The sequence below is a fragment of the Thalassophryne amazonica genome, chromosome 12 (genome assembly GCF_902500255.1).
Source record: "Thalassophryne amazonica chromosome 12, fThaAma1.1, whole genome shotgun sequence".
In the NCBI taxonomy this organism is placed as follows: Eukaryota; Metazoa; Chordata; class Actinopteri; order Batrachoidiformes; family Batrachoididae; genus Thalassophryne; species Thalassophryne amazonica.
In genome coordinates this window covers 33,211,105-33,237,624 of record NC_047114.1, presented here as the reverse complement: position 1 = coordinate 33,237,624, position 26,520 = coordinate 33,211,105, and the positions used below count along the sequence as shown (strand labels likewise).

At 41.0% G+C, this 26,520-nt stretch overlaps 2 protein-coding genes across 4 annotated transcripts in view; one reads left to right on the top strand and one right to left on the bottom strand.

Moving 5' to 3' along the window:
* Positions 1-1,373: 1,373 nt before the first annotated feature.
* Positions 1,374-18,364, bottom strand: imp3 (IMP U3 small nucleolar ribonucleoprotein 3). The gene is made up of 7 exons (XM_034183854.1): positions 18,186-18,364; positions 12,512-12,619; positions 12,249-12,323; positions 12,069-12,148; positions 5,701-5,752; positions 5,505-5,577; positions 1,374-1,995 (listed from the first exon to the last, which is right to left on the bottom strand). The coding sequence occupies exons 1-7, from the start codon at positions 18,320-18,322 to the stop codon at positions 1,969-1,971; spliced, it is 552 nt and encodes a 183-aa protein (XP_034039745.1). The 5' UTR covers positions 18,323-18,364; the 3' UTR covers positions 1,374-1,968.
* Positions 18,365-21,447: 3,083 nt separating this feature from the next.
* Positions 21,448-26,520, top strand: part of LOC117522524 (UDP-N-acetylglucosamine transporter-like) — a 49,624-nt gene continuing 44,551 nt past the window's right edge. For 2 of the 3 annotated variants that reach the window (XM_034183967.1, XM_034183968.1), the window contains exon 1: positions 21,448-21,697. The gene's annotated coding sequence lies outside the window, so the exon portion shown is untranslated. The remainder of the gene's footprint in view (positions 21,698-26,520) is intronic. The other variant, XM_034183969.1, reaches the window with a different exon arrangement.

Genomic DNA, 26,520 nt, shown 5'->3' with positions numbered 1-26,520 from the left:
AAATGGGAGCAAAACCAAAAGTGTTGCGTTTATATTTTTGTTGAGTATATTTGCAGCCTTTGCCTTCAATGTTTCCACAACTTAATTTGAGTCCACCTGGGGTAAAGTCAGCTGATTGGACGTGATTTGGAAAGGCACACACCTAAGGTAGTACAGTTGACAGTGCACGTCAAGAGTACAAACCAGGCATGAAGTCAAAGGAACTGTCTGTAGACATCTGAGACAGGATTGTTTGAGGCACAAATCTGGGGAAGGGAAGAGAAACATTTCTGCTGCTTTGAAGGTCCCAATGAGCACAGTGGCCTCTGTCATCCACCAGGACTCTTCCTAGAGCTGGCCACCTGTCTAAACTGAGCGATCTGGAGAGAAGGGCCTTAGTCATGGAGGTGACCAGAAACCCGATGGTCACTCTGTCAGAGCTCCAGCTTTCCTCTGTGGAGAGAGAATTTTCCAGAAGGACAACCAGCTCTGCAGCAAACCATGAATCAGGCCTATATGGTAGGGTGGCCAGACAGAAGCCACTCCTTAAAAGGCACATGGCAGCCCACCTGGAGTTTGCCAAAATGCACCTGAAGGACTCTCAGACCATGAGAAACAAAATTCTCTGGTATAATGAGACAAAGATTGGACTCTGGTGTGAATGCCAGGCGTCATGTTTGGAGGAAACCAGGCACCATCCCTACAGTGAAGCATGGTGGTGGCAGCATCATGCTGTAGGGATGTTTTTCAGTGGCAGGAACGTGGAGACTAGTCAGGATTGAGGGAAAGATGAATGTAGCAATGTACAGAGACATCCTGGATGAAAACCTGCTCCAGAGCGCTTTTGACCTCAGACTGGGACGATAGTTCAAATTTCAGCAGGACAATAGCCCAAAGCACTCAGCCAAGATATCAAAGGCTTCAGGACAACTCTGTGAATGTCCTTGAGTGGCCCAACCAGAGACAAGACCTGAATCCAATTGAACATCTCTGGAGAGATCGGAAAATGGCTGTAACATAAAATATAGAAAGAGTGAAGCGCTGTGAATATGTCCTATAGAGGAGGATTTTCTTAAAATGAAGACCTGAAAGTTCAGCTACAATTTGCCATTTACCATGGAGTGCCTTACTGTTTGTATTTCTTCATAATTGATGTAAATTCAGTGATTTTGAAATGTTCATGTATCCATCCCCTGACTTGTCTCAAGAAGACTTGCAATAAAACTGATTATTTACAGGTATTATATCAAAGCATTCAATTACTTATGCAACCCATCATCTTGGGTTTTATATTTTTAATTAATTTATACTTTAGAAATTTTTATTTTTGTATTTGAAATGGCAAAAATGTGTGAAATACCAAGTGTTCCGATACTTTTTGGAGGGCACTGTATTTCATTTTTAACTGCTTCCATGTCCTTTATTTTCAAGCAGAGCGCACCTAAATGAAATAAGACATATTCTTATGTGTTACTGCTGTTACACCAGCAGTTCATTTTAATGACATTTGATGAACAGCGGATCCCAGGTGTGTATTTTGACAGTACAAAGCAGTGTTTAGCTTTGATAAATACTTTAACTTTGCTATTTAACATACAGACAGCACTCGGAGCACTGCTGGATCTCATACTAAAAAAATGTGACCATTAACTCTGTGGATCAATACCAAAACTTTACTTTACAGCCCCCTCCCCAGAAAAATAAACAAAAAAAACATACAAATAACTCAACAACCAAGTAATCCTGCTAACAAACAGCGGTCACATGACCATTTTTGGATATAGCAGTAATAGATGCATTGTACTCATTACTGTACATACTGCTGGAGTATTGTGTTTGACGAGCACGTTTTGTCAGTTTTTAAGAGTTTCATTCCGTTTGTACTTCAGACAACTCGATGTTTGTTGAGTCACTGCACTGATGTCCCAGCTGAAGGACTAGAGTTTGTGTCCTGGTCCTCTCTCCTGGCTGAGACCCTGGACAGCAGGTCTATGACACCAGATCAAAGTCATCCCTCTGCAAGAGAAAATGTGTTGACAGACATCAATCAGTGCTTTGACACTGTGGGACACGTCCAGGTTTAATGGACCTGCTCAAACATGCAGCTACAGCATATGTTCACTGCAGCAAGAGTACAAGAAGGTCCACAAGGAACTTCAACATTTTAAAGGAATATGACACGCATGTTGGAGGTCAGTAAAGATTTATATTATTTCTAAAAAAATAAATAAATAAATAAATAAAAACTGTCTACTTTCCTCAGTGTGAAATGTTTTTAGTTAATTGATAAAGTCTGCTTGAATGCATGCTGCCATTTTCGTGTGTCATGGAACACTTTATTGACCTGTGATATCATGTGTTTAATACAGCATGTACAGAACAGCAGGTGTCCTCCAGCCGCAAGTCTCTCAGTTTTTCCAATGTGGAGAGATGAAATCTCATCAATTTGAACCCAGACATCGGAGAAATGTTACATGGAAAAATAGAGCAAGGACAGATGATGTAAACGATCTGTTCAGATAAGAAATTAACTGGAGGAACAAGAGTGGCTCAGCAGGCTGCTATCAATGCAGCTGAGCTGACACAAGCTGACAGACGAGCCAGTTTTTAATTATCTCCCCCCACAAAGGATCTGCAACACAGGATTTTTATGGATTCGTATTGTTTTTATTCACGCAACTGTGTTGGAGGATGGAGCATTGTGTATGTCTATAGCAGTGAAGGAGGTGATAATATGAAGTAATTCAACCTCATATTTTCATCAAAAATACTGACGCACTGATCAACTGCAGTCAGTCATGATTTGTCTTGTGTTTATTCAGTTTGAGTGTTTCAGCAGCCAACTTCCTCTGTGGCGTCACTATCCCTGATCATTGTGGTACTGCTAATGTGAATCCATACCCGACCTGCATTTATCATCCCTCTCAAAGTTTTTATGATAAATGTGCACCTGTATACATATTTTTCAGACTATATGTTGCACTGGAGAATCTATGTAGAGGAAAACCATGCGCATTTTTTTTCCAAACATGATTCTACAGGTTCATTCAGCTGGCCAATTAATATTACTATACAAGGCACAAAAAACTTGAGAAAACTGCTTCACAGACTCACCACTGAACAGACAAAAACAAAAGAAAGAACTAAATGTCTGCAAATTTACCTTACTAGGGGCATTATTTATTAAAGACCTGCATGTGTAAAAAATGTGTAAACACCACAGCCCCCCCAAAAAAACAAAAAAAAAAACAAACCCAAAAAAACAGCATATGCTCAGGATTGTGTCTTTCCAATGCGCAAAACTGTGTGTTATCCACTGAGCACATATCCACTTCAATGTGCAATATCGTGGGTGTTGAACGTTCAGATATGTGAGCTTTACACATGCACCATGCTTCATCAAGGCTAAAAGCAATTTCAGGGGCCGAGTTCACATCTAATTTTGCATGTTTGAGATCTTGGTGCCAACTGAGCCAGTGCTGCACAATCAATGCAGACTTTGTTTCTATGAAGGCTCTCAGTTGTCCAGGTGGATTCCATAGTAGAGGAGCTTGAATCTTCGACTGGACTGGGTTGCTTGACACGAGGACGTTTCGCTTGTAATCGCAGAAGGTTCCTCAGCTAAAATTCTTGCTCTGGTAGTCAGGTGAGACTAAGCAGCCATTGCACAAAAGGCTATACCAGCACCGCAGAGAGGGCACCGGTGGACCTCAGTCTGCACCTTAAAGACACTAACCGCACATTTGAGGACAAGGAAGTTAAAATCTTAGCCAGAGAAAAGAAATGGTTTGAGAGGGGAGTGAAAGAAGCTTTGTATGTGAAACAGTTGAAACCCAGCCTTAACCAGGGAGGGGGTCTGAGACACGCTTTGTCCCCTGTTTATAATGGGGTACTCAGGTCAAAGCAGTTTCAGTCTTTTGTTCATGGTAATGAGTCATTCACATCATCAGGAGAGACGTCAGTCCCATCGTTAGGAGGGACAGCTGTCCTGTCATTAGGGTGCTAACTAGAGCACAACAGGTGCCAATTAGAGCAATTGTTAGTCACTGGCCGGGGGTCAAAATACATTTTATAACCTACTTGCACTGGTGCTAGTAACAAAAAAATGACTTGCACCAAAAAAAAAAAAAAAAAAGTTACTTGCACAACCAAAAGTCAGTCTTATATCAACCATAAAACTCCTCCTCTGATGTGTCAGACTCTTCCTCTCTGGGGAGAGTTTGAGGGGAGGGGAGAGCAGCAGCGGCAGACAGTTTTTTTTTTTTTTCACGTGCGCGCGAACGTACAGAACCCGGGAGAAGTCACTTAAAGTGATATTTTTTCTGACCATGATAATTTGTGCGCACGTTATCCTTTAATTGAGCCCACGAATTAATAAAATGTGCTCTCAAATTAATAAAATGTGCGCATGTTTTAATGGCTGTGATAATTCATGCGCACATTTTAATGGCCGTGATAATTTGTGCGCACGTTTTTCTTTAATTGATCCCTCGAATTATAATAAAACGTGCGCACGTTTTCCTTTCATTCAAAATGATATGACCTAAACTGTCATCCTCACGATGGGGAGACGCTTCGCCATCAGCATCCTTTTTAATGTACTTAAACTCCAGATGATGCCATGCTGGATAGCCAGAGTTCTCTATATGTCCTTGTGCGCCCAGACCATGATGATATACCCTGACCACATCCATTTCTAATAAAATGTGCGCACAATATAATAAAACGAGTGCACATTCTCTCCACATGCAAAACATTTTGCAATGACACTTCCAGGGCTCCGTAGTTTACATGTGCGTGTGCGAACAGGACAGGAGGTCCTCAAACTGGAGCTTCTGCAGCTGCAGTTTATTTGCTGCAGCTGCTGCAGCAAATAATGAAACTCCCCAAATTGGGAACGTCTCATGAGGATGTTGTGAACCCAGGGACGGCGCCGCTGGCGACGTTTGTCAGCTTTCCACAACAAATAGAGCACAGCAACTCGGTCCGTGTGTGAGAGTCATAAAACGTAGGGAAGACGAAGACAACATACTGGAAATTGTTTTTTTCCTTATTGATTCCTTTATTGGTTCATTCTATTGGTGCTTATAGTTGATAAAACTTGGATAAAGTTACTCGCACCAGTGCTAGTGCAGTATAAAATTACGTGCACCCCTTGAACACTAGCACATGCACATACTATTTTGACCCCTGCTGGCCAATAGCAGTCTGCCTCTCAGTAGGAGGGGTCTGGTTAGGTTTAATACTCCAGCTTTTGTTAGCTCTGTAATTCTTTTCTGCAAGAGTCAAGAAAGAAGTCAGATTACCAGAGCAAGAATTTTAGCTGCAGAAGCTTCTGCAATTAGAAGCGAAACGTCCTCGTGTCAAGCAACCCAGTCCAGTCGAAGATTCAAGCTTCTCTACTACAATCAATGCAGACACATATAAAAGTAATTCCCTGTGAGCTGTTTATGCACGCATTTCTGTATTTTCACACCGTAATCTTTGACATAGAAAGCACAATTAAAAAACTTTTTTAACCTTACCTCATCATTATAATTCATGACATGCTGTTTGATCTTTGATGAATCCACCCAAGTTACAAAATCTTCCATGTTTCTAGAATAAAACAATAATCCATATTATTATCAGTGATTTTTTACAAGTGTACTTCTGCTCATTCATTGAAAATGTATGTATGTATCGATGAAAGGTCTTTGCTACATTATTGTGGACACAAACTTTGTGACGAGAAAAGCTGGGTCAGTTACGATTTCTGGTCCCACACGCACATCTGAGATCGACTTAAAGACAACACAGCAACATCTTGGACTGAGAAATTATTTCATTACCTACTCCAAGACAAACAGCAATATTCAGAGGATAAAACCTGACTCCTCAAACAAGAGTCATCAGGAGATGACATATTCCCCCAGCCCCCACAAATCAGTAATACAAAGTGTCGGCGGATCACCCAAGTACATGCTTATGCTAAATAGGAAGGAATGGTAAATGGACTGCATTTATATAGCGCTTTTCCATCTGAATCAGCCACTCAAAGCGCTTTACAATTATGCCTCACATTCACCCCGATGTCAGGGTGTTGCCATACAAGGCGCTCACTACACACCGGGAGCAATAGGGGATTAAAGGCCTTGCCCAAGTGATTTTCCAGTCAGGTGGGGATATGAACCCATGATCTTCTGGACTCAAACCCAACACTTTAGCCACTAGACCATCACCAATGGTCTAGTGGCTAAAGAAAGTTAGCCACTAGAGAAAGGAAGGAAACTGGTCAACTGGTTGTTGAAATATTGCACTAACAAGGGTGGTAAGGACGATACCCTGCATCTGGAAAGTATTCACAGCGCTTCAATTTTTCATTTACAGAAACATTTTTGCTACTTTGAAGGTCCATGAATGAGCACAGTGGCCTCTATCATCAGCACCGCACAATCAACATTCACCTAACTCTTAAGCCCCTTTCACATCGGTGCAAACGTACAGTTGTGCTGCATTTAGAGTACGCCCAAAATGCGTGCATACGCTGCATTTTTCCTGCATAATCACATGTTGTTGCATTTGTAGATTTGCTTGCAGTTACATATGTTTGCTTTTAATGTATGCATACTGCTGCGTGTAGCCCCTGCCGCTATTTAAAACCAATTCAACTTTTTCAGTTCACTCCTTCCGGCTGTGCAGAGCACATCACTGTACTTGCAAAACAGTGGACTGTATCGTGAGGTTTTTACAGTTGCACTACTGCCAAGTATGTAGCCATTGCTATTTTCTGCCTCTGTGGAAGTGCGATCCCTTCTCAAAATGGTTCATGAAAAGCAAACGGCACTCACGTTTTTCGACGTACAGTGAGACGCTGCTGCAAAAAAAAAAAAAAAGTAAAAGGGAAAATATTGCCATTTAAATTCACATACTTAAACATCATGCTTGTTGTTTGACCATGAGAGAGAGAGAGAGAGAGAGAACGCAGAGAAACAAAGCAGTGGAAATCACAGCTTTCTGAGCATGAAGGTATGAAAAGGTTTTTAAGCCAGCAGCAGCAGCGGACATTCTGTGAGAACAGCTTTGATCCACAGACCCGTGACACATGTCCCCGAGTAAAAGCAGGAAAACCAGTGTTACTGCATTTCCTTCTGAACAATGTTTGAGTCAGTTAATTATGCACGAGACAGTCCGTTTGTGAGCGCAACCATGTGCATGCTGCATGCATGAGAAGTGGAGATGGAAGGTTAACTTAGACGTGGACATGTCCTTCTGCTGGCGACTGTCCGTGAGCAGGACTTAATAGACTCTTAACGTGCCACAATCCTGACAGACTGGAAGAGGTGAAAACTGAAGCAAACTGAAGCTGCTTCTGGGGGCCGTGCACAACTTGCCGTGAGAAGTGGACACTGGACACTTAAACGTTTAATTTCTTGCATCCTCCTCTAGTAGCTCTCAGTCTACTGCTGCGTAGGGAGCACAAACTCGGCGTAGACCTGCTTAACGCCACAATATGCAACTCTACATTTGCGTTGGTGTGAAAGGAGCTTTTGCACAAGTAGCACAGGTTGTCTTACATATTAAGAACAAATTAACGATTGTTTGCAGACCATTAACCCACCTTTATCACAAAATCAGACACTCAAGTGAACAAGAATGCGCCAAAGCCAATGATTTAACATTATTATCCCAAGGGCCCCATAGCTGCCCAACAAAATGCCTGATGTAAAAGCACTAAATTCAGTACTGAACGCTTCCTACTGAACAACACTGATCTCAAATTGACCCAGGCAACAGGACAGAAAAAAAAAAACAGAAATCCTCTGAAAATCGTAGATTTTTCATCCCTGATTTTAAGTACAGACTGCAGCTGATGTTTTATGGACATGGTACAAGACTGTTGTGATGGAGGAGGAGAGCCAGAAGGTGAGGCTTTCAATTTACCAGTCAATTTACAGTCCCATCCTCATCTATGGCCATGAACTTTAGCTAATGACTGAAAGAATAAGATCGCAGATACAAGCAGCAGAATTGAGATTCCTCTGTCGGGGATCTGGGCTTACACTCGTGGACTGGGTGAGAAGCTCGATTATCCGGGAGGGACTCAGAGTAGAGCCGCTGCTTCTTTGCATCAAAAGCCAGTTGAGGTGGTTCAGGCATCTGGTGAAGATGCTCCCTGGTCGTCTCCCTAGGGAGGTCTACCAGGCACATCCAACTGGGAGGAGACCCCGGGGAAGACCAGGACATGCTGGAGGGATTATATTTACCCAGATGGCTTGGGAAAGCCTCAGGATCCCCCGGGAAAACTTACAGGACTTGGTCATGTATAGGGAAGTATGGAATGAGCTGCTTGGTCTGCGCCTCCAGGACTCAGACCCAGATAAGCAGCAGAAAATGAATGAATGAATCTTATAACTCAAAATAACAGATAATGAGGACACAGACATCTGTCCCATGAGACATCTGTATGATCAGTCAACATTATCATTGGATGTGTGTTACTTATACTAATTAAGCAAAAACCTTCAGGGTGATCTTCCATGCCTCACTTTCTTTTTGTCCGCATTTTAAAGAGACTACCAATTAATGTTTACTTCTGTTTGCATAATATAGCTGAGATTGCCAATCCAGAGCCACTGGTTCACACCTTTGTGAAATCTAGAATTCATTAATGGAATGTTTTTTTTCTGGATTGCCGTGCACTAATATCATAGGTCTTCCAAATGGTTCACAATGCTGTGGCTACTCCAGTTCTAACGATGAGGATATTTCACCATATACCCTAATTTTAACCTCACTTCATTGACGTCCTGTTCATGAGCCAGGTTTTAAAGTTTTATTGTTAATGTATAAAACTTTAAGGGTACTAGCAACCTCCCGCTTGATAGAGCTTGTAAAACCTTAGGTACTGGCCCGTACTCTGTATTCTCAGAATGTGTTCGAGAGGTAAAGAAGTTGGTGGGCTACAGGGATTTTTCTAAATGCACATCCTTTCTACAGCCCCCGTCAGAACTTGTACATAAGTATGCACGCTGCTTGTGTGTGAAAAATATGGGAGGGGGAAGGAGGAGCCCCTCTTTGGTGTATTGTGACATTAAAGTAACAAGGGACTACAGCAACTATAGAAAAATGGTCTGGTTCAGTTTAGCAGATGAACTGAGATGGATCCACGTGTTCCTGTGTGGAATGGCTTATGAGCTCCACAAACAGAAAAACACATTGGTTTCTGAGGCTCAGCGTGAGATTAAGGAAATTTAAGGCATTAACATTTTCTATTCATTCATAAACAGATACTGCAGTGAAACATTCCATTTTAAGAAATTTAATTTGAACCTACTGTCTGGAATTTTTAGAACCGTGTTTAATCCTCATCAGTTCACATCATGAAATTTACTTATCTGTACACCTGGGGTCCATGAAGACCCCACCAGAATGTCTTGGTTTTTTTTTTAAATACTATTAACATGTTTTTATTTATGCCATCCTTGGAAGTACCTGCAATATTACTGAGGAAAAAAAAAAAAAGAAAAAAAAAAAAGAAAGACTGATAATATAATAATATTTCTCTTTTTTTAACATGACTCTTCAATACTTACTTTACTCCCCCCCCTGCAGTTGCTCTGATGCAAATAACTTGAATTAAAAACTGTTCTGACAGTTTAGCAGTAATGAAAAATTGACACTTGGTGCAAAATTTTGCTGTGGAGTCTGACCAGATAACAACAATATATCAATTTGGGGTCCAAGTGCACCCCAATAAGAAAAATTATTATGGAGTCCTGGGGTTTGCTTGAACCCAGATGTGCTGGTTAAAGTTATGGTGTACCCTGTATTATGCTGTACTCTAGTCAGCTTTAACAGACTTCATAAAAACAATATAATTTCTCGTTACAGTATGGACAAATAAGTTTACCGAGTATGCACCATTATTTTTGGATTGTGCGCTATTATTTATTTTGTTATGACGAGAAATTTAAGTTCATTAACTTCAAATGTCTGTGCTTTGCTCTTTTTGTATTTGTTGTTTTGAGTATAATTTCCTAAGGTAAAAGGGGTAGGTGTACATAAGCTTTGGCTTCTACCTACACCCCTTTGGTGACTTAGGCTGAGAAATCAGGTTTTTGTTTTGTACTGAAAAGTTTTTCTTTTGTTTTTGTACAGAAATAAAACTCATTCATTCATTCAAGCTGGCAAAACAATACTGCCTTTTTTAGAAATGAAAGAAACTGACAAGCTCATTTGAAGGTACATGTATTTTTCAAGAAAACACAATGAGATAGAGAAGGAAAAGTATCACCCATCAGTCATCCACTAAACATACAGCAGGTGGCAGCACTGACTAGGTGGTATGCAGGTCTGTGGCATTATTACATAAAAATAAAATGGGTTTATCAGCTGAATTAAAGCCCACTAGATTTTAATCAGTTGATCCTCATTATTTCATTCATTTGTTGTACCCGCTTATTCTAATTAAGGGTCACATGGGAGTTCAAGCCCATTCAAGTATGGACCTGAGACCAGAGGATTCTCGGTTCAAAACGCCGTCAGGCCGAGAAAATCATTCAGGGCCCGTGGGAAAGGTCCTCAATCCTCAAGTTGCTCCCAGGGTGTAGTGAGCGCCTTGCATGGTAGCACCCTGACATCAGTGTGCGTGTGTGAGAATGGGTGAAAGCGAGGCATCACTGTACACCCTGGACAGGCCACCAATCTGGTGGTACTGTAATGCTGACACACAAAGACAAGCACACTCACTCCTTTCACTTCATCTAACTTCCACATCTTTGGAAGTTGGAGGAAAACAGAGCTATCGGAGGAAACCCAAACACAGGGAGAATTTGAAAACTGGACACAAAGAACCAAGTCATGGTACGACTCTGCACAGTATGATTATAGACACACACACACACACACACACACACACACACACACACACACACACACACACACACACACACACACACACACACACACACACACACACACACACACGTGTATTTGTTTCCATAAATCATTTAGATTTCAGCGAGCTGCTCTGCTCATGTCTACAGACTGTATCCGTCTAGTTTCATGCTCTGTGCAGGAAGGCAGGGTCAGACCCCTCAGCCTGCTCCCTGTGAAAACAGCGGAAAAGTAGAAACAGCGAGCCAGGTACTTGAAGCAAGCTGCCGCATTATTCCATCCAGAACCTTGGGAAGCATAAATGGAATTAGTTATTTTTCCCTTTTCTTCAAAAATATGAACTCAAATGCAAACGTATACCAATGTGCATTTATTTTGAATCACTGTCCCCATATAAAATCAGACCACATGCAACTTTAGACCAACAATGCCACAACTTCTGACAAAAGTTGATGTTTTATATGAATTAGCCACCAATTAGTGACACTGTGTGCAGTGATTTCAAATCTGCAGAGCAGAGTTTTATGAGATGTCATCATTTGTGCAATAAACAAATGTAAAATAAAATGGACAAAATACTGAAGGCAGTCTGGCTCTACACGTCACGATATATAAACAAAAACACAATGCGCTGCACAGTAAATTCATTATGACGCGACAGACGTAATCCAATTCATAAAGGTTTAATAATAATAATAAAAAAAAGTTTACATTTACACTTTGTCTCACGGTACTAAAGCGTCTGACAGCAGCTCTCTGCTGCTCACAGATTAAACATACTGCATAAAGATTTGACGAATTTGCAAAAACTGAACTCATACCAAACAGTGATGTCTAAACTGAGGTGTGAACCGAACTGCGACTTCTGTGTACCGTGACACCCGCACTGCTAAAGACTAACGCACCGTGCTGCCTCAATATATGCCCTTGAATTTGGAAATAAATAAGTTGACAGCATTTATTATTTATGACTGATTGTTTCAACATAAGCTGTGCCAACTTTATCCTGTGAATATCAAATTCAAAAGCAAAATGATCCTAGTTCAATGACTTGTGTCTATTAAGACATTTAAAATTAACACCAGAGGGGACAAACCAGCTGAAACATTTCAAAGCATGTGTTTCAAATCACTGACGTATTGAGACAGACATAATAGTGTAATCTGAGTGTATTTTGTCACAGCTGTGGTATAAACAGTCATGAAGGATACGTCCCTGTTCAATGAAAGTGATAGCTGTCTTCAGGTTTTGAGCCATCCGCAGGCTCAGCATGATACTGGGCAGCCTCCGCCTGCAGGAGTGATAGATGAGTGGAAGCAGGAACATAAGGTGCTGCACAGTCAGATGCATGACTCACAACATAACGTTAATCAGGATGTGAGCCGATTTACCTGCAGAATGAAGAAGCTGTGACTTTCTCTGTGAGGGACAAATTCTGTTTGGTGGGGATCAGGCCGATGCTGTATCTAACATGAAAAAACAAATTATCATGACATCAGTGAAGGTTAACAAGTTGTGCTTTTATACAGATAAAGTGGTGCCACCACATAAAACTGTCCAAAAGCATAAAGCAGTAAGATGTGATTATCTCACTGCTCACAATACTGTCCGCTTAAGCCGCTCACCCCGATGTCTGAATGTTAGATGGACTTACAGTTTTTCCAGAAGCCGATGTGTACTCTGACCTCTGAAGCCATCCTTCTCATCCAGGTCTCTGATTTTCTGTGCCAGGTCTCGTATGTTGCGGCTCAGCTTGTTGTACCTGACACACGACATCCATGAAAGGAAACAAGACGTTAACCACCAGCTGATTCACAAAAAAAAACAAAAAACAAAAAAAAAAAAAAAACGACCTTATGGTGAATTTCTGATCACAGCAATATTTCAACTATTGAGAAGTTGTTCTTAACTTTTTCCTAAAATGTCATGATTTCTGATTTTTCGATTTAAATCAACTTTTGATTTAAATGGACTTTTTTCATTTTTATTTATTTCACTTTTTTAAATGAGACTATATAAATAATATTAGTTAGAATCTTTATTGACATGTTAAAACATAAAGGTGCACATACAACATGTACAAGTACCATTAATTAATGGTATTGATTTCATATTTCAGTAATGTTTTAAGCACTGATTTCTAAAAAAAAAATAATTTCTGATTTTTTTTTTGTTGTTTTTTTTTTTACAGTGATTAAAATCATATCAGCCCTGCAAAGAGACAGGTTTGGAAATACAGTTTTTAATTTTACCACATGTGACCATCATACAGATGTAAATCACAGCAAAATGGATAATACTGTCTTTAAAGCTACCAAAAACACACAAACATTATATCCATGACATTAGTGATGTGAGATATTCCGACATTAATGATGTCACATGATGACAGCAACACTATGATGCTGTTGTCTACAAGCCCGGAGCTACATTTGCATGGAAGCTAATAAACTTTTTTGAGCCAGTTTTTTCTGAGGATCACAGAGGATGTGACAGCAGCAAACTTAGATTTTCTTCAAAAGGTAGTTAAGGATCAAGTTATACGTGCCATGCATAATACCTTTTTAAACTGCCGTTTTCCCAAGGGCCTTGTGTGTAAAGTGCTTTCAACTTACTTTCTATTTGTCTGTCGTGGGTACTACATGTCCACCCATTTTCTGAACACACTTATTCCAGTTAAGAATCACAGGAGGCTGGAGCCTATCCCAACGGTCACTGAGCGATAGGCGGGGTATACCCCGGACAGGTAACCACTCTATCACAAGGCCACCCCATTGATTGAATTAGGAAAATACTTTTTTGGGGATGTAAATAATGGTGGCTGCTAGGGCTACAGGGTGTCACAGTTGACCTGAAGTGCACTATTGGTGTACTTTGGTGCCACCCAGCAAACTACACCCTTAATAAATTGACTTTAAACAATGATTATAGCACAGAGTGAAATCATTTGATGCTTATCTCATTGCATTTTAATAGATAACCACATATCTTGATATTTAAATGAATTCAAGTCTGTATGTATTTAATGAATGATATTCGTGTCTCTGGGTTCTTGGCTTTTGAAATTGTGAGAAACCTGAGAAGATTTCATGGAGTCATGGGATCATTGGACAGAGGTGTCTGGTGACGCCAATATCTCTACAGGAGAAAGACAGTCCAAGTCTTTATGGTCCTGGAGTATGTTGACCTTTAACCCACTGAAAAATGTGACACTGCAAATTAAAAACTTAAAGCTTATCACTCACACACTCAACTTCAATCAATCAATCAATTTTTTTATATAGCGCTAAATCACAACAAACAGTTGCCCCAAGGCGCTTCACACCGCAAGGCAAGGCCACACAATAATTATGTAAAACCCCAACGGTCAAAACGACCCCCTGTGAGCAAGCACTTGGCTACAGTGGGAAGGAAAAACTCCCTTTTAACAGGAAGAAACCTCCAGCAGAACCAGGCTCAGGGAGGGGCAGTCTTCTGCTGGGACTGGTTGGGGCTGAGGGAGAGAACCAGGAAAAAGACATGCTGTGGAGGGGAGCAGAGATCAATCACTAATGATTAAATGCAGAGTGGTGCATACAGAGCAAAAAGAGAAAGAAACAGTGCATCATGGGAACCCCCCAGCAGTCTAAGTCTATAGCAGCATAACTAAGGGATGGTTCAGGGTCACCTGATCCAGCCCTAACTATAAGCTTTAGCAAAAAGGAAAGTTTTAAGCCTAATCTTAAAAGTAGAGAGGGTGTCTGTCTCCCTGATCTGAATTGGGAGCTGGTTCCACAGGAGAGGAGCCTGAAAGCTGAAGGCTCTGCCTCCCATTCTACTCTTACAAACCCTAGGAACTACAAGTAAGCCTGCAGTCTGAGAGCGAAGCGCTCTATTGGGGTGATATGGTACTACGAGGTCCCTAAGATAAGATGGGACCTGATTATTCAAAACCTTACAAGTAAGAAGAAGAATTTTAAATTCTATTCTAGAATTAACAGGAAGCCAATGAAGAGAGGCCAATATGGGTGAGATATGCTCTCTCCTTCTAGTCCCCGTCAGTACTCTAGCTGCAGCATTTTGAATTAACTGAAGGCTTTTTAGGGAACTTTTAGGACAACCTGATAATAATGAATTACAATAGTCCAGCCTAGAGGAAATAAATGCATGAATTAGTTTTTCAGCATCACTCTGAGACAAGACCTTTCTGATTTTAGAGATATTACGTAAATGCAAAAAAGCAGTCCTACATATTTGTTTAATATGCGCTTTGAATGACATATCCTGATCAAAAATGACTCCAAGATTTCTCACAGTATTACTAGAGGTCAGGGTAATGCCATCCAGAGTAAGGATCTGGTTAGACACCATGTTTCTAAGATTTGTGGGGCCAAGTACAATAACTTCAGTTTTATCTGAGTTTAAAAGCAGGAAATTAGAGGTCATCCATGTCTTTATGTCTGTAAAACAATCCTGCAGTTTAGCTAATTGGTGTGTGTCCTCTGGCTTCAAGGATAGATAAAGCTGGGTATCATCTGCGTAACAATGAAAATTTAAGCAATACCGTCTAATAATACTGCCTAAGGGAAGCATGTATAAAGTGAATAAAATTGGTCCTAGCACAGAACCTTGTGGAACTCCATAATTAACTTTAGTCTATGAAGAAGATTCCCCATTTACATGAACAAATTGTAATCTATTAGACAAATATGATTCAAACCACCGCAGCGCAGTGCCTTTAATACCTATGACATGCTCTAATCTCTGTAATAAAATTTTATGGTCAACAGTATCAAAAGCAGCACTGAGGTCTAACAGAACAAGCACAGAGATGAGTCCACTGTCCGAGGCCATAAGAAGATCATTTGTAACCTTCACTAATGCTGTTTCTGTACTATGATGAATTCTAAAACCTGACTGAAACTCTTCAAATAGACCATTCCTCTGCAGATGATCAGTTAGCTGTTTTACAACTACCCTTTCAAGAATTTTTGAGAGAAAAGGAAGGTTGGAGATTGGCCTATAATTAGCTAAGATAGCTGGGTCAAGTGATGGCTTTTTAAGTAATGGTTTAATTACTGCCACCTTAAAAGCCTGTGGTACATAGCCAACTAACAAAGATAGATTGATCATATTTAAGATCGAAGCATTAAATAATGGTAGGGCTTCCTTGAGCAGCCTGGTAGGAATGGGGTCTAATAAACATGTTGATGGTTTGGATGAAGTAACTAATGAAAATAACTCAGACAGAACAATCGGAGAGAAAGAGTCTAACCAAATACCGGCATCACTGAAAGCAGCCAAAGATAACGATACATCTTTGGGATGGTTATGAGTAATTTTTTCTCTAATAGTTAAAATTTTGTTAGCAAAGAAAGTCATGAAGTCATTACTAGTTAAAGTTAATGGAATACTCAGCTCAATAGAGCTCTGACTCTTTGTCAGCCTGGCTACAGTGCTGAAAAGAAACCTGGGGTTGTTCTTATTTTCTTCAATTAGTGATGAGTAGAAAGATGTCCTAGCTTTACGGAGGGCTTTTTTATAGAGCAACAGACTCTTTTTCCAGGCTAAGTGAAGATCTTCTAAGTTAGTGAGACGCCATTTCCTCTCCAACTTACGGGTTATCTGCTTTAAGCTACGAGTTTGTGAGTTATACCACGGAGTCAGGCACTTCTGATTTAAAGCTCTCTTTTTTAGAGGAGCTACAGCATCCAAAGTTGTCTTCAATGAGGATGTAAAACTATTGACGAGATACTCTATCTCACTTACAGAGTTTAGGTAGCTACTCTGCACTGTGTTGGTATATGGCATTAGAGAACATAAAGAAGGAATCATATCCTTAAACCTAGTTACAGCGCTTTCTGAAAGACTTCTAGTGTAATGAAACTTATTCCCCACTGCTGGGTAGTCCATCAGAGTAAATGTAAATGTTATTAAGAAATGATCAGACAGAAGGGAGTTTTCAGGGAATACTGTTAAGTCTTCTATTTCCATACCATAAGTCAGAACAAGATCTAAGATATGATTAAAGTGGTGGGTGGACTCATTTACTTTTTGAGCAAAGCCAATAGAGTCAAATAATAGATTAAATGCAGTGTTGAGGCTGTCATTCTCAGCATCTGTGTGGATGTTAAAATCACCCACTATAATTATCTTATCTGAGCTAAGCACTAAGTCAGACAAAAGGTCTGAAAATTCACAGAGAAACTCACAGTAACGACCAGGTGGACGATAGATAATAACAAATAAAACTGGTTTTTGGGACTTCCAATTTGGATGGACAAGACTAAGAGTCAAGCTTTCAAATGAATTAAAGCTCTGTCTGGGTTTCTGATTAATTAATAAGCTGGAATGGAAGATTGCTGCTAATCCTCCGCCTCGGCCCGTGCTACGAGCATTCTGGCAGTTAGTGTGACTCGGGGGTGTTGACTCATTTAAACTAACATATTCATCCTGCTGTAACCAGGTTTCTGTAAGGCAGAATAAATCAATATGTTGATCAATTATTATATCATTTACTAACAGGGACTTAGAAGAGAGAGACCTAATGTTTACTAGACCACATTTAACTGTTTTAGTCTGTGGTGCAGTTGAAGGTGCTATATTATTTTTTCTTTTTGAATTTTTATGCTTAAATAGATTTTTGCTGGTTATTGGTGGTCTGGGAGCAGGCACCGTCTCTACGGGGATGGGGCAATGAGGGGAGCCTATACCAGCAGTCACAGAGCATGAGGCGGGGTACATTCTGGACAGGATGTCAGTCTGTCACAGGGCCACATATAGACAAACACATTCAAACCTGCACGCACACCTACAGACAATTTAAAGTTTCCAATCCACCTAACCTGCATGTCTTTGGATGTGGGAGGAAGCCGGAGCACCAGGAAGGAACCCACACAAGCACGGGGAGAACATGCAAACTCCACACAATAAGGCCACAGATGGGAATCGATCCCATGACCTTCTTGCTGTGAGGCAACAGTGCTAACCACTAATCCACCATGCTGCCAACTTAAAGTTTATATGGAAGTCAATGAATCATTCTGAATGAGTTAAGACATGAAATGTGCATAAATTATTTTTAGCCAAGCTGTGTGTATGACTGTACTATCGTTTTTTGTTATGTATTATAGATTTGCTGTAGTATTGTACTGTCCTTTAGAAACTGAGTGAAGGATTTTATATCTAATTGTTGGTGTTTCACGTTAAACATTCTCACAAACCCAAAATTGAAATTCTCCAACTTTATGCAAGCAACAGACTTAAAACAAGAAGTGGTTTTAGAGATTTGAGCAACATTATCGTGAAAGTTACACCGGTTAGCTTGGCTAAAGCTAAAGCAAACTCACTTAGTGTAGTCCTCCCTTCTCTCGATGCGATACTTTCGCAGCACTTTGACCTCGTGTAGGTTGTTGTCTACCTCCCAGTTAATGAAGTCTACCTTCTTCAGCAGCTTCTGTTCGTGATATTTTAATTTTCGGACCATTTTTATCACTACTGTCAACACAGGAAGCACATGTGCTACCACTTCTTCTTCTACAAAGAAACGTGATGCGAATATGAGCTCAACCACGGCTACAGCGCCAACTACTGGCGCTTTACCAAATAATCCGCCACAATAATTTGTGATAGAGCTCTTTATTTTATTTAGCGGTTTTTATTCATAAAACAAGTGTTTTAACTTGCTCCCCGATTTCTCATATTATTCATTTGCAATTTAGACCTCTCCCTACACATTTTAGCAACAATCATAAGATAATCAAACACATGATAAGGTGCATGCACATTGACTGTACATGCAGCTTCATTGCCATTTAAGGTTAGTTTATATTTAAGCATTTTCAGTGTTATATTCATTATATTAAATTCTTCCAGCTCATTTGGTAAAGAGGTACATTAACCAAAGATATGTTGGGTGGGATTCTTGTTGAGAAGTGTCTTGGGGTGAAACAATGCACCTCGAAACTACTCAGACCTGTCACCCACTGACCACAGGTGAACATGTAACAAATATTAAGTCAGCAATCTTCTTCAGTCCATCTGGAGTACTGTTGTGGGATGTTGATTATTGTTATCATGATTTGGTACAAAAGTATCTATGAAAGGCTGAGTGTTTGCGGAGTAGAGATAAATAAATGATTGAAATGTTTAGAAATAACGTTAATCAAATAAAGATGGGAAGGGTTTTGCATTTCTTTCATATTTCAACTAATTATATATTCAGTAAGCAAAACTTCAAAGTATAACTTAAGCACAACTTAAAAGAATTAAGTAATTATATATGAAAATATTACAGTTGAAGTGGCCAAGTGGTTAGTGTGCATGGTTTTGGTACAGAAGGTTCCTGGTTCAAATTTCTCATTTAATTCAATAATTTCACATTTCTCTATGTGATGTGGAGTTGTGTCAGGGAGGGCATCCGGTGTAAAACTTGTGTCCACTCAAAATACAGATCCACCTCGGATCTGCTGTGGTGACCCTGAGTGAAAAGCAAGGGAGAAGCTGAAGGGATTTACTTTTTCTTATTGAACACTTTAATTTAATTACAATCATGAGGTACAAGTAGCATATAATCAAAACTTTTAAGTTCTGGGAAGAATTGACTTTAAGTTTATGAACTCAAAAATATTGTGTCTGTTATGTGTCGGACGCAGCTCGGAGAACCGACCAGCGTTTGAAGGACCCAGTATGAAATAAGCAGAGCACGGTACAAAGGCTAACTGAATTTAATACATAACAGTGAAAATGTAAGAACAGAAAGGTGCGGCCTGGCGTGGTGCGCTCCCAGCAGCGCTAACGGTCCGGAGCCAGAAGCTGTTTCGGACCCAAGGACCCCGCCGACACCCCCCAGGTGGCCGCAACAACCGAGTCTGTGAAAGAAGGAACCATTATGTGAGTCCACACTCTACACACAGAACACTTAAAGGTGTACAAACAGCAAACACTTCCTGGCTTGATTGCTGATCAGCTTCCAACCTGCAGGCATGGAACATCCAGTTCACAAAACTCCACCGCAGTGGAAGCTGATACATGACTAACATACAGCTCAATACAATAAGGTGTGAGGGACACCACATTTACTGACTGTATAACTGTTAGTCACAAAATCTAACGTACCTCAGGAAGTGTGCTGACGAGCGTGAGACCTCACCCCCTCCTCTTTCACAGACTGTGCATCAAACCTGGACGTTTCTCAGCATCCGCTGCTGATGAGATGGCTCCCGAGACGACGATCTCACCCGTCTGGTCACAAGGTCGAGTCTCTGGCAAATACACACTGTGCACTCCAGTCTTAAATGCCAACATGCTCCAATCCATCCAGATGCACCTCAGCTGTGAGTCCTGACGAGTCGCAGGTGATCAGGGTGAGGTCCTGACAGCCTCAGCAACACAGCCACTCAGTCCCAAATGCACGCCACCTGGGAGGAAAACAAACAGACAAACAAACCGGCAGCCAGGCCCCCCCAGCCATATAACAGTGTCAACTGATTACCTCAGTATTTTTGAGTTCTGCTAACTTGTTTGGGTTTACAGAGTACCTGTTTGTATCCATGGACAAGGCAAATCATCTGTGTTTGTCTCAGTCCACCCAGCTGTAAAATGGATACTGGCTTTAGTTGGGATGTCACCTGTGATGGACTGGCATCCCATCCAGGTGGAGTTATGGACTCTGGTCTGCTTCACATCATCGAAACCGGAGACAAGCACCAAGAGGACTTAGTGGTTACCACTGTAGCGTCACAGTGAGAAGGTCCTGGGATCACTTCTGAAGGAATATATCCTAAAAGTGCTTAAACTATGCATTAACCTTTTGTGCTTTTTCCCCATTCACTATCATCATAATATTATTTATCTTTTATTGAGCTAAAAATATATTGTCACATGAGTGTGTTTTAATGTTTAGAAGTCATCATTTATATATTACTAGAGCTTGTTGCTGAAGAATATATTACTCAAATGTTCATAGTGATCAATATTTATCAATGCTTATTAAACATGTAAACAATAGTTAAGGTTAATTACATGATATCTATATATTCAAATACTCTTGGGTTATATGTTTGAATGCTGTTTTTGAAATGTGCAAACATTCTTGTGATGTAACTTGCTGACAGTTTTTCAGTTAGTAGTTGTTGCCTGAAAACCTTATCAGAAGACTTCACAGCGCGTGTGTGGGCAGGACCATGCCACGAAAAAGAGGGATCAAGACCACCCAGATGAAGGACAACGCACGAGATTAGCAGCCAGACGTTGTAGTAGCTTAGGGTATAAATTTAAATGCCTGCCCACTGTTCAGGGTTCCTCCTTGATGTCAGCTTGCTGGGACACCAGATTGCTGGTTGGAAGCTCACAGCTCCTGGGACCCTCAGAACTTCTGGGTACGTTTTTGTTTATCTCACTCATTCTGTAAAACTTAAATTCTGTCAAAATTTGTGAAATTGACCATAGCCCCCCACTCCGTCCCCACTTCATTGGGGTACAGAAAATGAATCGAACCGAAAAAAAAAAAAAATGCCTTCGGTACGCTTCAAAAATGTGTGCGTAACCGCTTTTGTCCAGCAGGTGTCACCAAATCTGTGCCAAACGTGTCCGTGATTCATTCTGTCGGACTGGTGAGTTTGTGCTCCAACTTTTTGTAATTTCTTTCGCCTTCTCCCTTCACAGTGAAGCAGCGTGTGGCCGACTTTCTTTTTCTGAGCCGCAGTTTGACTTGAGATTGATTTGAGAACACACTTAACTAAACGAGTTTCAGGAAGAAAACGGAACCAACCGACTGACTTCAGATCAGTAACCACGTCATCAGCGGAGCTCTCCACGGGTAAACCAGCTTAATTAAAGAGCAGCAGATATCAAAATTACGGTAAGAAAAACACCAAAACATTATCACATTTTGTTCTTAAAGACTTTATTTATTTATTTATTTATTTATTACGTTAAATATCAAGTTAGCAGTTTAGTCAAAGCAAGGGCGTAGCTATGATTTCTAAAGGGGGCAAGGAAGCTTTGTCTTGGGGCACCTTTATAAAAAGAAAAATATACAATACAAATTAATCTCTTTTCTCTTTTACATAGCAACAACGTAAAAAACATTAATAATTTCTTATTTATTTGTATTTCATTTGGTTGTTTTAATGTACAGTGCTCTAATAAATGTTAGTATCATTGTAGTGCCACTGAAAACGACAGGAATGGTTTATACAGTTTTAAGATCACAAAAATGTTAATGTATAATTTAATGTCTCTCTGATTAAATAATAACTGTCAAGATGTCAATCACTGAACATTTTAAAGCAATAATAAGTAACAGTAATGCTGAGCAGCAAAATATTTGTGATTGATTGGTATGAGTGACGTTATAATGATGTCACATGAAGGAAGTCATACATAGTCAAAAAACACCATGACACTCAAATTCATATTTACTTCTACATTTATATTGTGGTGTGGTGCTCCCCCCCCCCCCCCCATTTTCTCACTGACTGACTGACTAACTGACTCGCTCACTCACTTGTTTAGGTCAATCACTTAGTCACAAACTCAGTCACTGATTGTTTCACTCATTCACTCTTGTACTCAGTCACTCCCACATTCACTCAGCCACTCATTCATTAGGACTGATTAGTCAATCACTGATGTACTCACTCACTCACTCACTCACTCACTCACTCACTCACTCACTCACTCACTCACTCACTCACTCACTGTCTCAGTCACTGATTCATTCATTAACTCGCTAACTCACACTCACTCAGTCACTGACTGACTGACTGACTCACTTGCTCAGTCACTGATTCACTCATTAACTCACTGACTCACACTCAGTCAATCACTGACTGACTGACTGGCTCACTCACTCATTCACTTGCTCAGTCACTGATTCACTCATTAACTCACTGAATCACACTCAGTCAATCACTGACTGACTGACGCACTCACTCACTCACTCACTCACTCAATCACTCACTTGCTCAGTCACTGATTCAGTCATTAACTCGCTGTACCACACTCAGCCCATCACTGACTGACTGACTCACTCACTCACTCACTTGCCCAGTCACTGATTCACTCATTAACCCATTAATTCACTGACTCACACTCAGTCACAGACTGACTGACTCACTCACTCACTCATTCATTCACTTGCTCAGTCACTGATTCACTCATTAACTCACTGACTCACATTCAGTCAATCACTGACTGAATGACTGACTGACTGACTCACTCACTCACTCGCTTGCTCAGTCACTGTTTCACTCATTTAGTTGCTGACTCACACTCAGTCAATCACTGACTGACTGACTGACTCACTCATTCATGCACTTGCTCAGTCACTGATTCACTCATTAACCCATTAATTCACTGACTCACAATCAGTCACAGACTGACTGACTGACTCACTCACTCATTCATTCACTTGCTCAGTCACTGATTCACTCATTAACTCACTGACTCACATTCAGTCAGTCACTGACTGAATGACTGACTGTCTGACTGACTCACTTGCTCAGTCATTGATTCACTCTAACTCACTGACTCACAGTCAATCACTGACTGACTGACTGACTGACTCGCTCACTCACTTGCTCAGTCACTGATTCATTCATTAACTAACTGACTCACACTCAGTCAATCACTGACTGACTAACTCACTCACTTTGACAATCACTCATTTAGTCTCTTAAATAATCCCTCAGTCAGTCAGTCACGGTCCTGTTCTCAGCTCCACATCCTGGTGATATTTACAAGTAGTTCAATATTTGCTCAGGTCACCTCCCAGTAAAACAAAGGTTCCCGCTGATGACGGCTGCAGGCGGTGTGCGTTGGAGCCACTGGAGTCACTCCGTGCACCGCCTGCTCTTTGACTCAGCGCCGAGCTCGTTTGTCTTCCTGGCACAGACCCAAAGTGTCAGCACAGCATCTTTCACAGCACACAAGGAACTCCTTTACATCCCCGTGTTGCAGTCAGGTGGAGAACTGCCCCAAATATCCCACAGTTGGACCAGGCTGGAGGCCTCATGCTCACTTTTCTGGTTTATCACGTTCCACCTGCTTTGACAAAGCAGGAGCCAGTGATCCTTCTCTCTTTGTGCTGTGGCATTTGGCCCCGTTTTGTAAGGAGAAACATAATATGGGTTTATTAAATACCTTAAACCTCAGAAACTAGTTGTGAAGACAGTGAAAGTTGAGCTGGTTTCTATCCATTTATTCATGTTGATCTTCTTCCTTGGCTGGAGATGTGCACAAATGAAGACAGTACTACAACATGTTTGATCTGTCAGGTAGTCTGTTAAGTTTAGAGACTGTCTGGCCTTTGCTCTTGGCTGCTGAGGACAGGTTGAGTCAAACTGAGGTATCTGAGGTAGAAATGTGCAGCTTGGCAGGTAAGCAGCCCTCCCAGACTGCTGTGCACGTTCACAGGTTTTGTGGTTTCCTGTCAGTTTGCTTATGATGTGTTCACTGACTGTCTGGTTGCTGGGTATTGGTTTGATGACAATTTGGGGGCTTTTCATCATTTGCAACAACTATTTTTGGAGAATTTTATGATATTGGTATTATATATTATATATTGATATTATATTATGGTATGGTAGTATATTATATTGGTATTTTTTTATTTATATTGCAAACTTTTTCTTTTTTACTTTAACTTTTGCTACGCTGTGTGCTTCTGTGTGCTGCTATACAATGCTGCTGGAACCACAATGTCCCTGAGGGAGTCTTCCCAAGGGATCAGTAAAGTCCTGTCTAATCTAATCTAACACACTGACTGAGGTTTTGGTTTAAGGCCTTTTTTAGGTCATGTAGATGTGGCTGAATCAGTGTGGATAGGCCAGACTCAGCGATCTTGTGGAGAAGGTTGTACAGTTGTTCACCTTTACAGTTGTCCCTCATCACTGGTACATGCCAGTACCAGAAACCAGAGAAGCCTGGAATGGACACAGTTATCAGCACATTACTAAAGCTGCTCAACTTTGGCAAACATCATAATCATGACTGTTTCGACCAAAATTGAAATCACAATTATTTAACATGATTACTCGTTAACTTTCAAAACATCCTGCATTATTGCATTTATTTTAAAACTTATATTTTAACAGTGATGTCTTTAAAGGATATACTCAACACAAATATAAACGCAACACTTTTGGTTTTGCTCCCATTTTGTATGAGATGAACTCAAAGATCTAAAACTTTTTCCACATACCCAATATCACCATTTCCCTCAAATATTGTTCACAAACCAGTCTAAATCTGTGATAGTGAGCACTTCTCCTTTGCTGAGATAATCCATCCCACCTCACAGGTGTGCCATACCAAGATGCTGATTAGACACCATGATTACTGCACAGGTGTGCCTTAGACTGCCCACAATAAAAGGCCACTCTGAAAGGTGCAGTTTTATCACACAGCACAATGCCACAGATGTCGCAAGATTTGAGGGAGCGTGCATGCTGACAGCAGGAATGTCAACCAGAGTTGTTGCTAGTGTATTGAATGTTCATTTCTCTACCATAAGCCGTCTCCAAAGGCGTTTCAGAGAATTTGGCAGTACATCCAACCAGCCTCACAACCGCAGACCACGTGTAACCACACCAGCCCAGGACCTCCACATCCAGCATGTTCACCTCCAAGATCATCTGAGACCAGCCACTCGGACAGCTGCTGAAACAATCGGTTTGCATAACCAAAGAATTTCTGCACAAACTGTCAGAAACCGTCTCAGGGAAGCTCATCTGCATGCTCGTCGTCCTCATCGGGGTCTCGACCTGACTCCAGTTCGTCGTCGTAACCGACTTGAGTGGGCAAATGCTCACATTCACTGGCGTTTGGCACGTTGGAGAGGTGTTCTCTTCACGGATGAATCCCGGTTCACACTGTCCAGGGCAGATGGCAGACAGCATGTGTGTGGCGTCGTGTGGGTGAGCGGTTTTCTGATGTCAATGTTGTGGATCGAGTGGTCCATGGTGGCGGTGGGGTTATGGTATGGGCAGGCGTCTGTTATGGACGAAGAACACAGGTGCATTTTATTGATGGCATTTTGAATGCACAGAGATACCGTGACGAGATCCTGAGGCCCATTGTTGTGCCAATCCAAGAACATCACCTCATGTTGCAGCAGGATAATGCACGGCCCCATGTTGCAAGGATCTGTACACAATTCTTGGAAGCTGAAAATGTCCCAGTTCTTGCATGGCCGGCATACTCACTGGACATGTCACCCATTGAGCATGTTTGGGATGCTCTGGACCGGCGTATACGACAGCGTGTACCAGTTCCTGCCAATATCCAGCAACTTCGCACAGGCATTGAAGAGGAGTGGACCAACATTCCACAGGCCACAATTGACAACCTGATCAACTCTATGCGAAGGAGATGTGTTGCACTGCATGATGCAAATGGTGGTCACACCAGATACTGACTGGTATCCCCCCCCAATAAAACAAAACTGCACCTTTCAGAGTGGCCTTTTATTGTGGGCAGTCTAAGGCACACCTGTGCACTAATCATGGTGTCTAATCAGCATCTTGATATGGCACACCTGTGAGGTGGGATGGATTATCTCAGCAAAGGAGAAGTGCTCACTATCACAGATTTAGACTGGTTTGTGCACAGTATTTGAGGGAAATGGTGATATTGTGTATGTGGAAAAAGTTTTAGATCGTTGAGTTAATCTCATACAAA

Coding starts and splice junctions, on each gene's coding strand:
- imp3 (XM_034183854.1), bottom strand. CDS start 18,322: ATGGTCCGAAAATTAAAATATCACGAACAGAAGCTGCTGAAGAAGGTA. Junction 5,578..5,700: donor CCAGCTTTTCTCGTCACAAA/GTTTGTGTCCAC, acceptor GTTTTATTCTAG/AAACATGGAAGATTTTGTAA. Junction 1,996..5,504: donor TCATGAATTATAATGATGAG/GTAAGGTTAAAA, acceptor TTTCTCTTGCAG/AGGGATGACTTTGATCTGGT.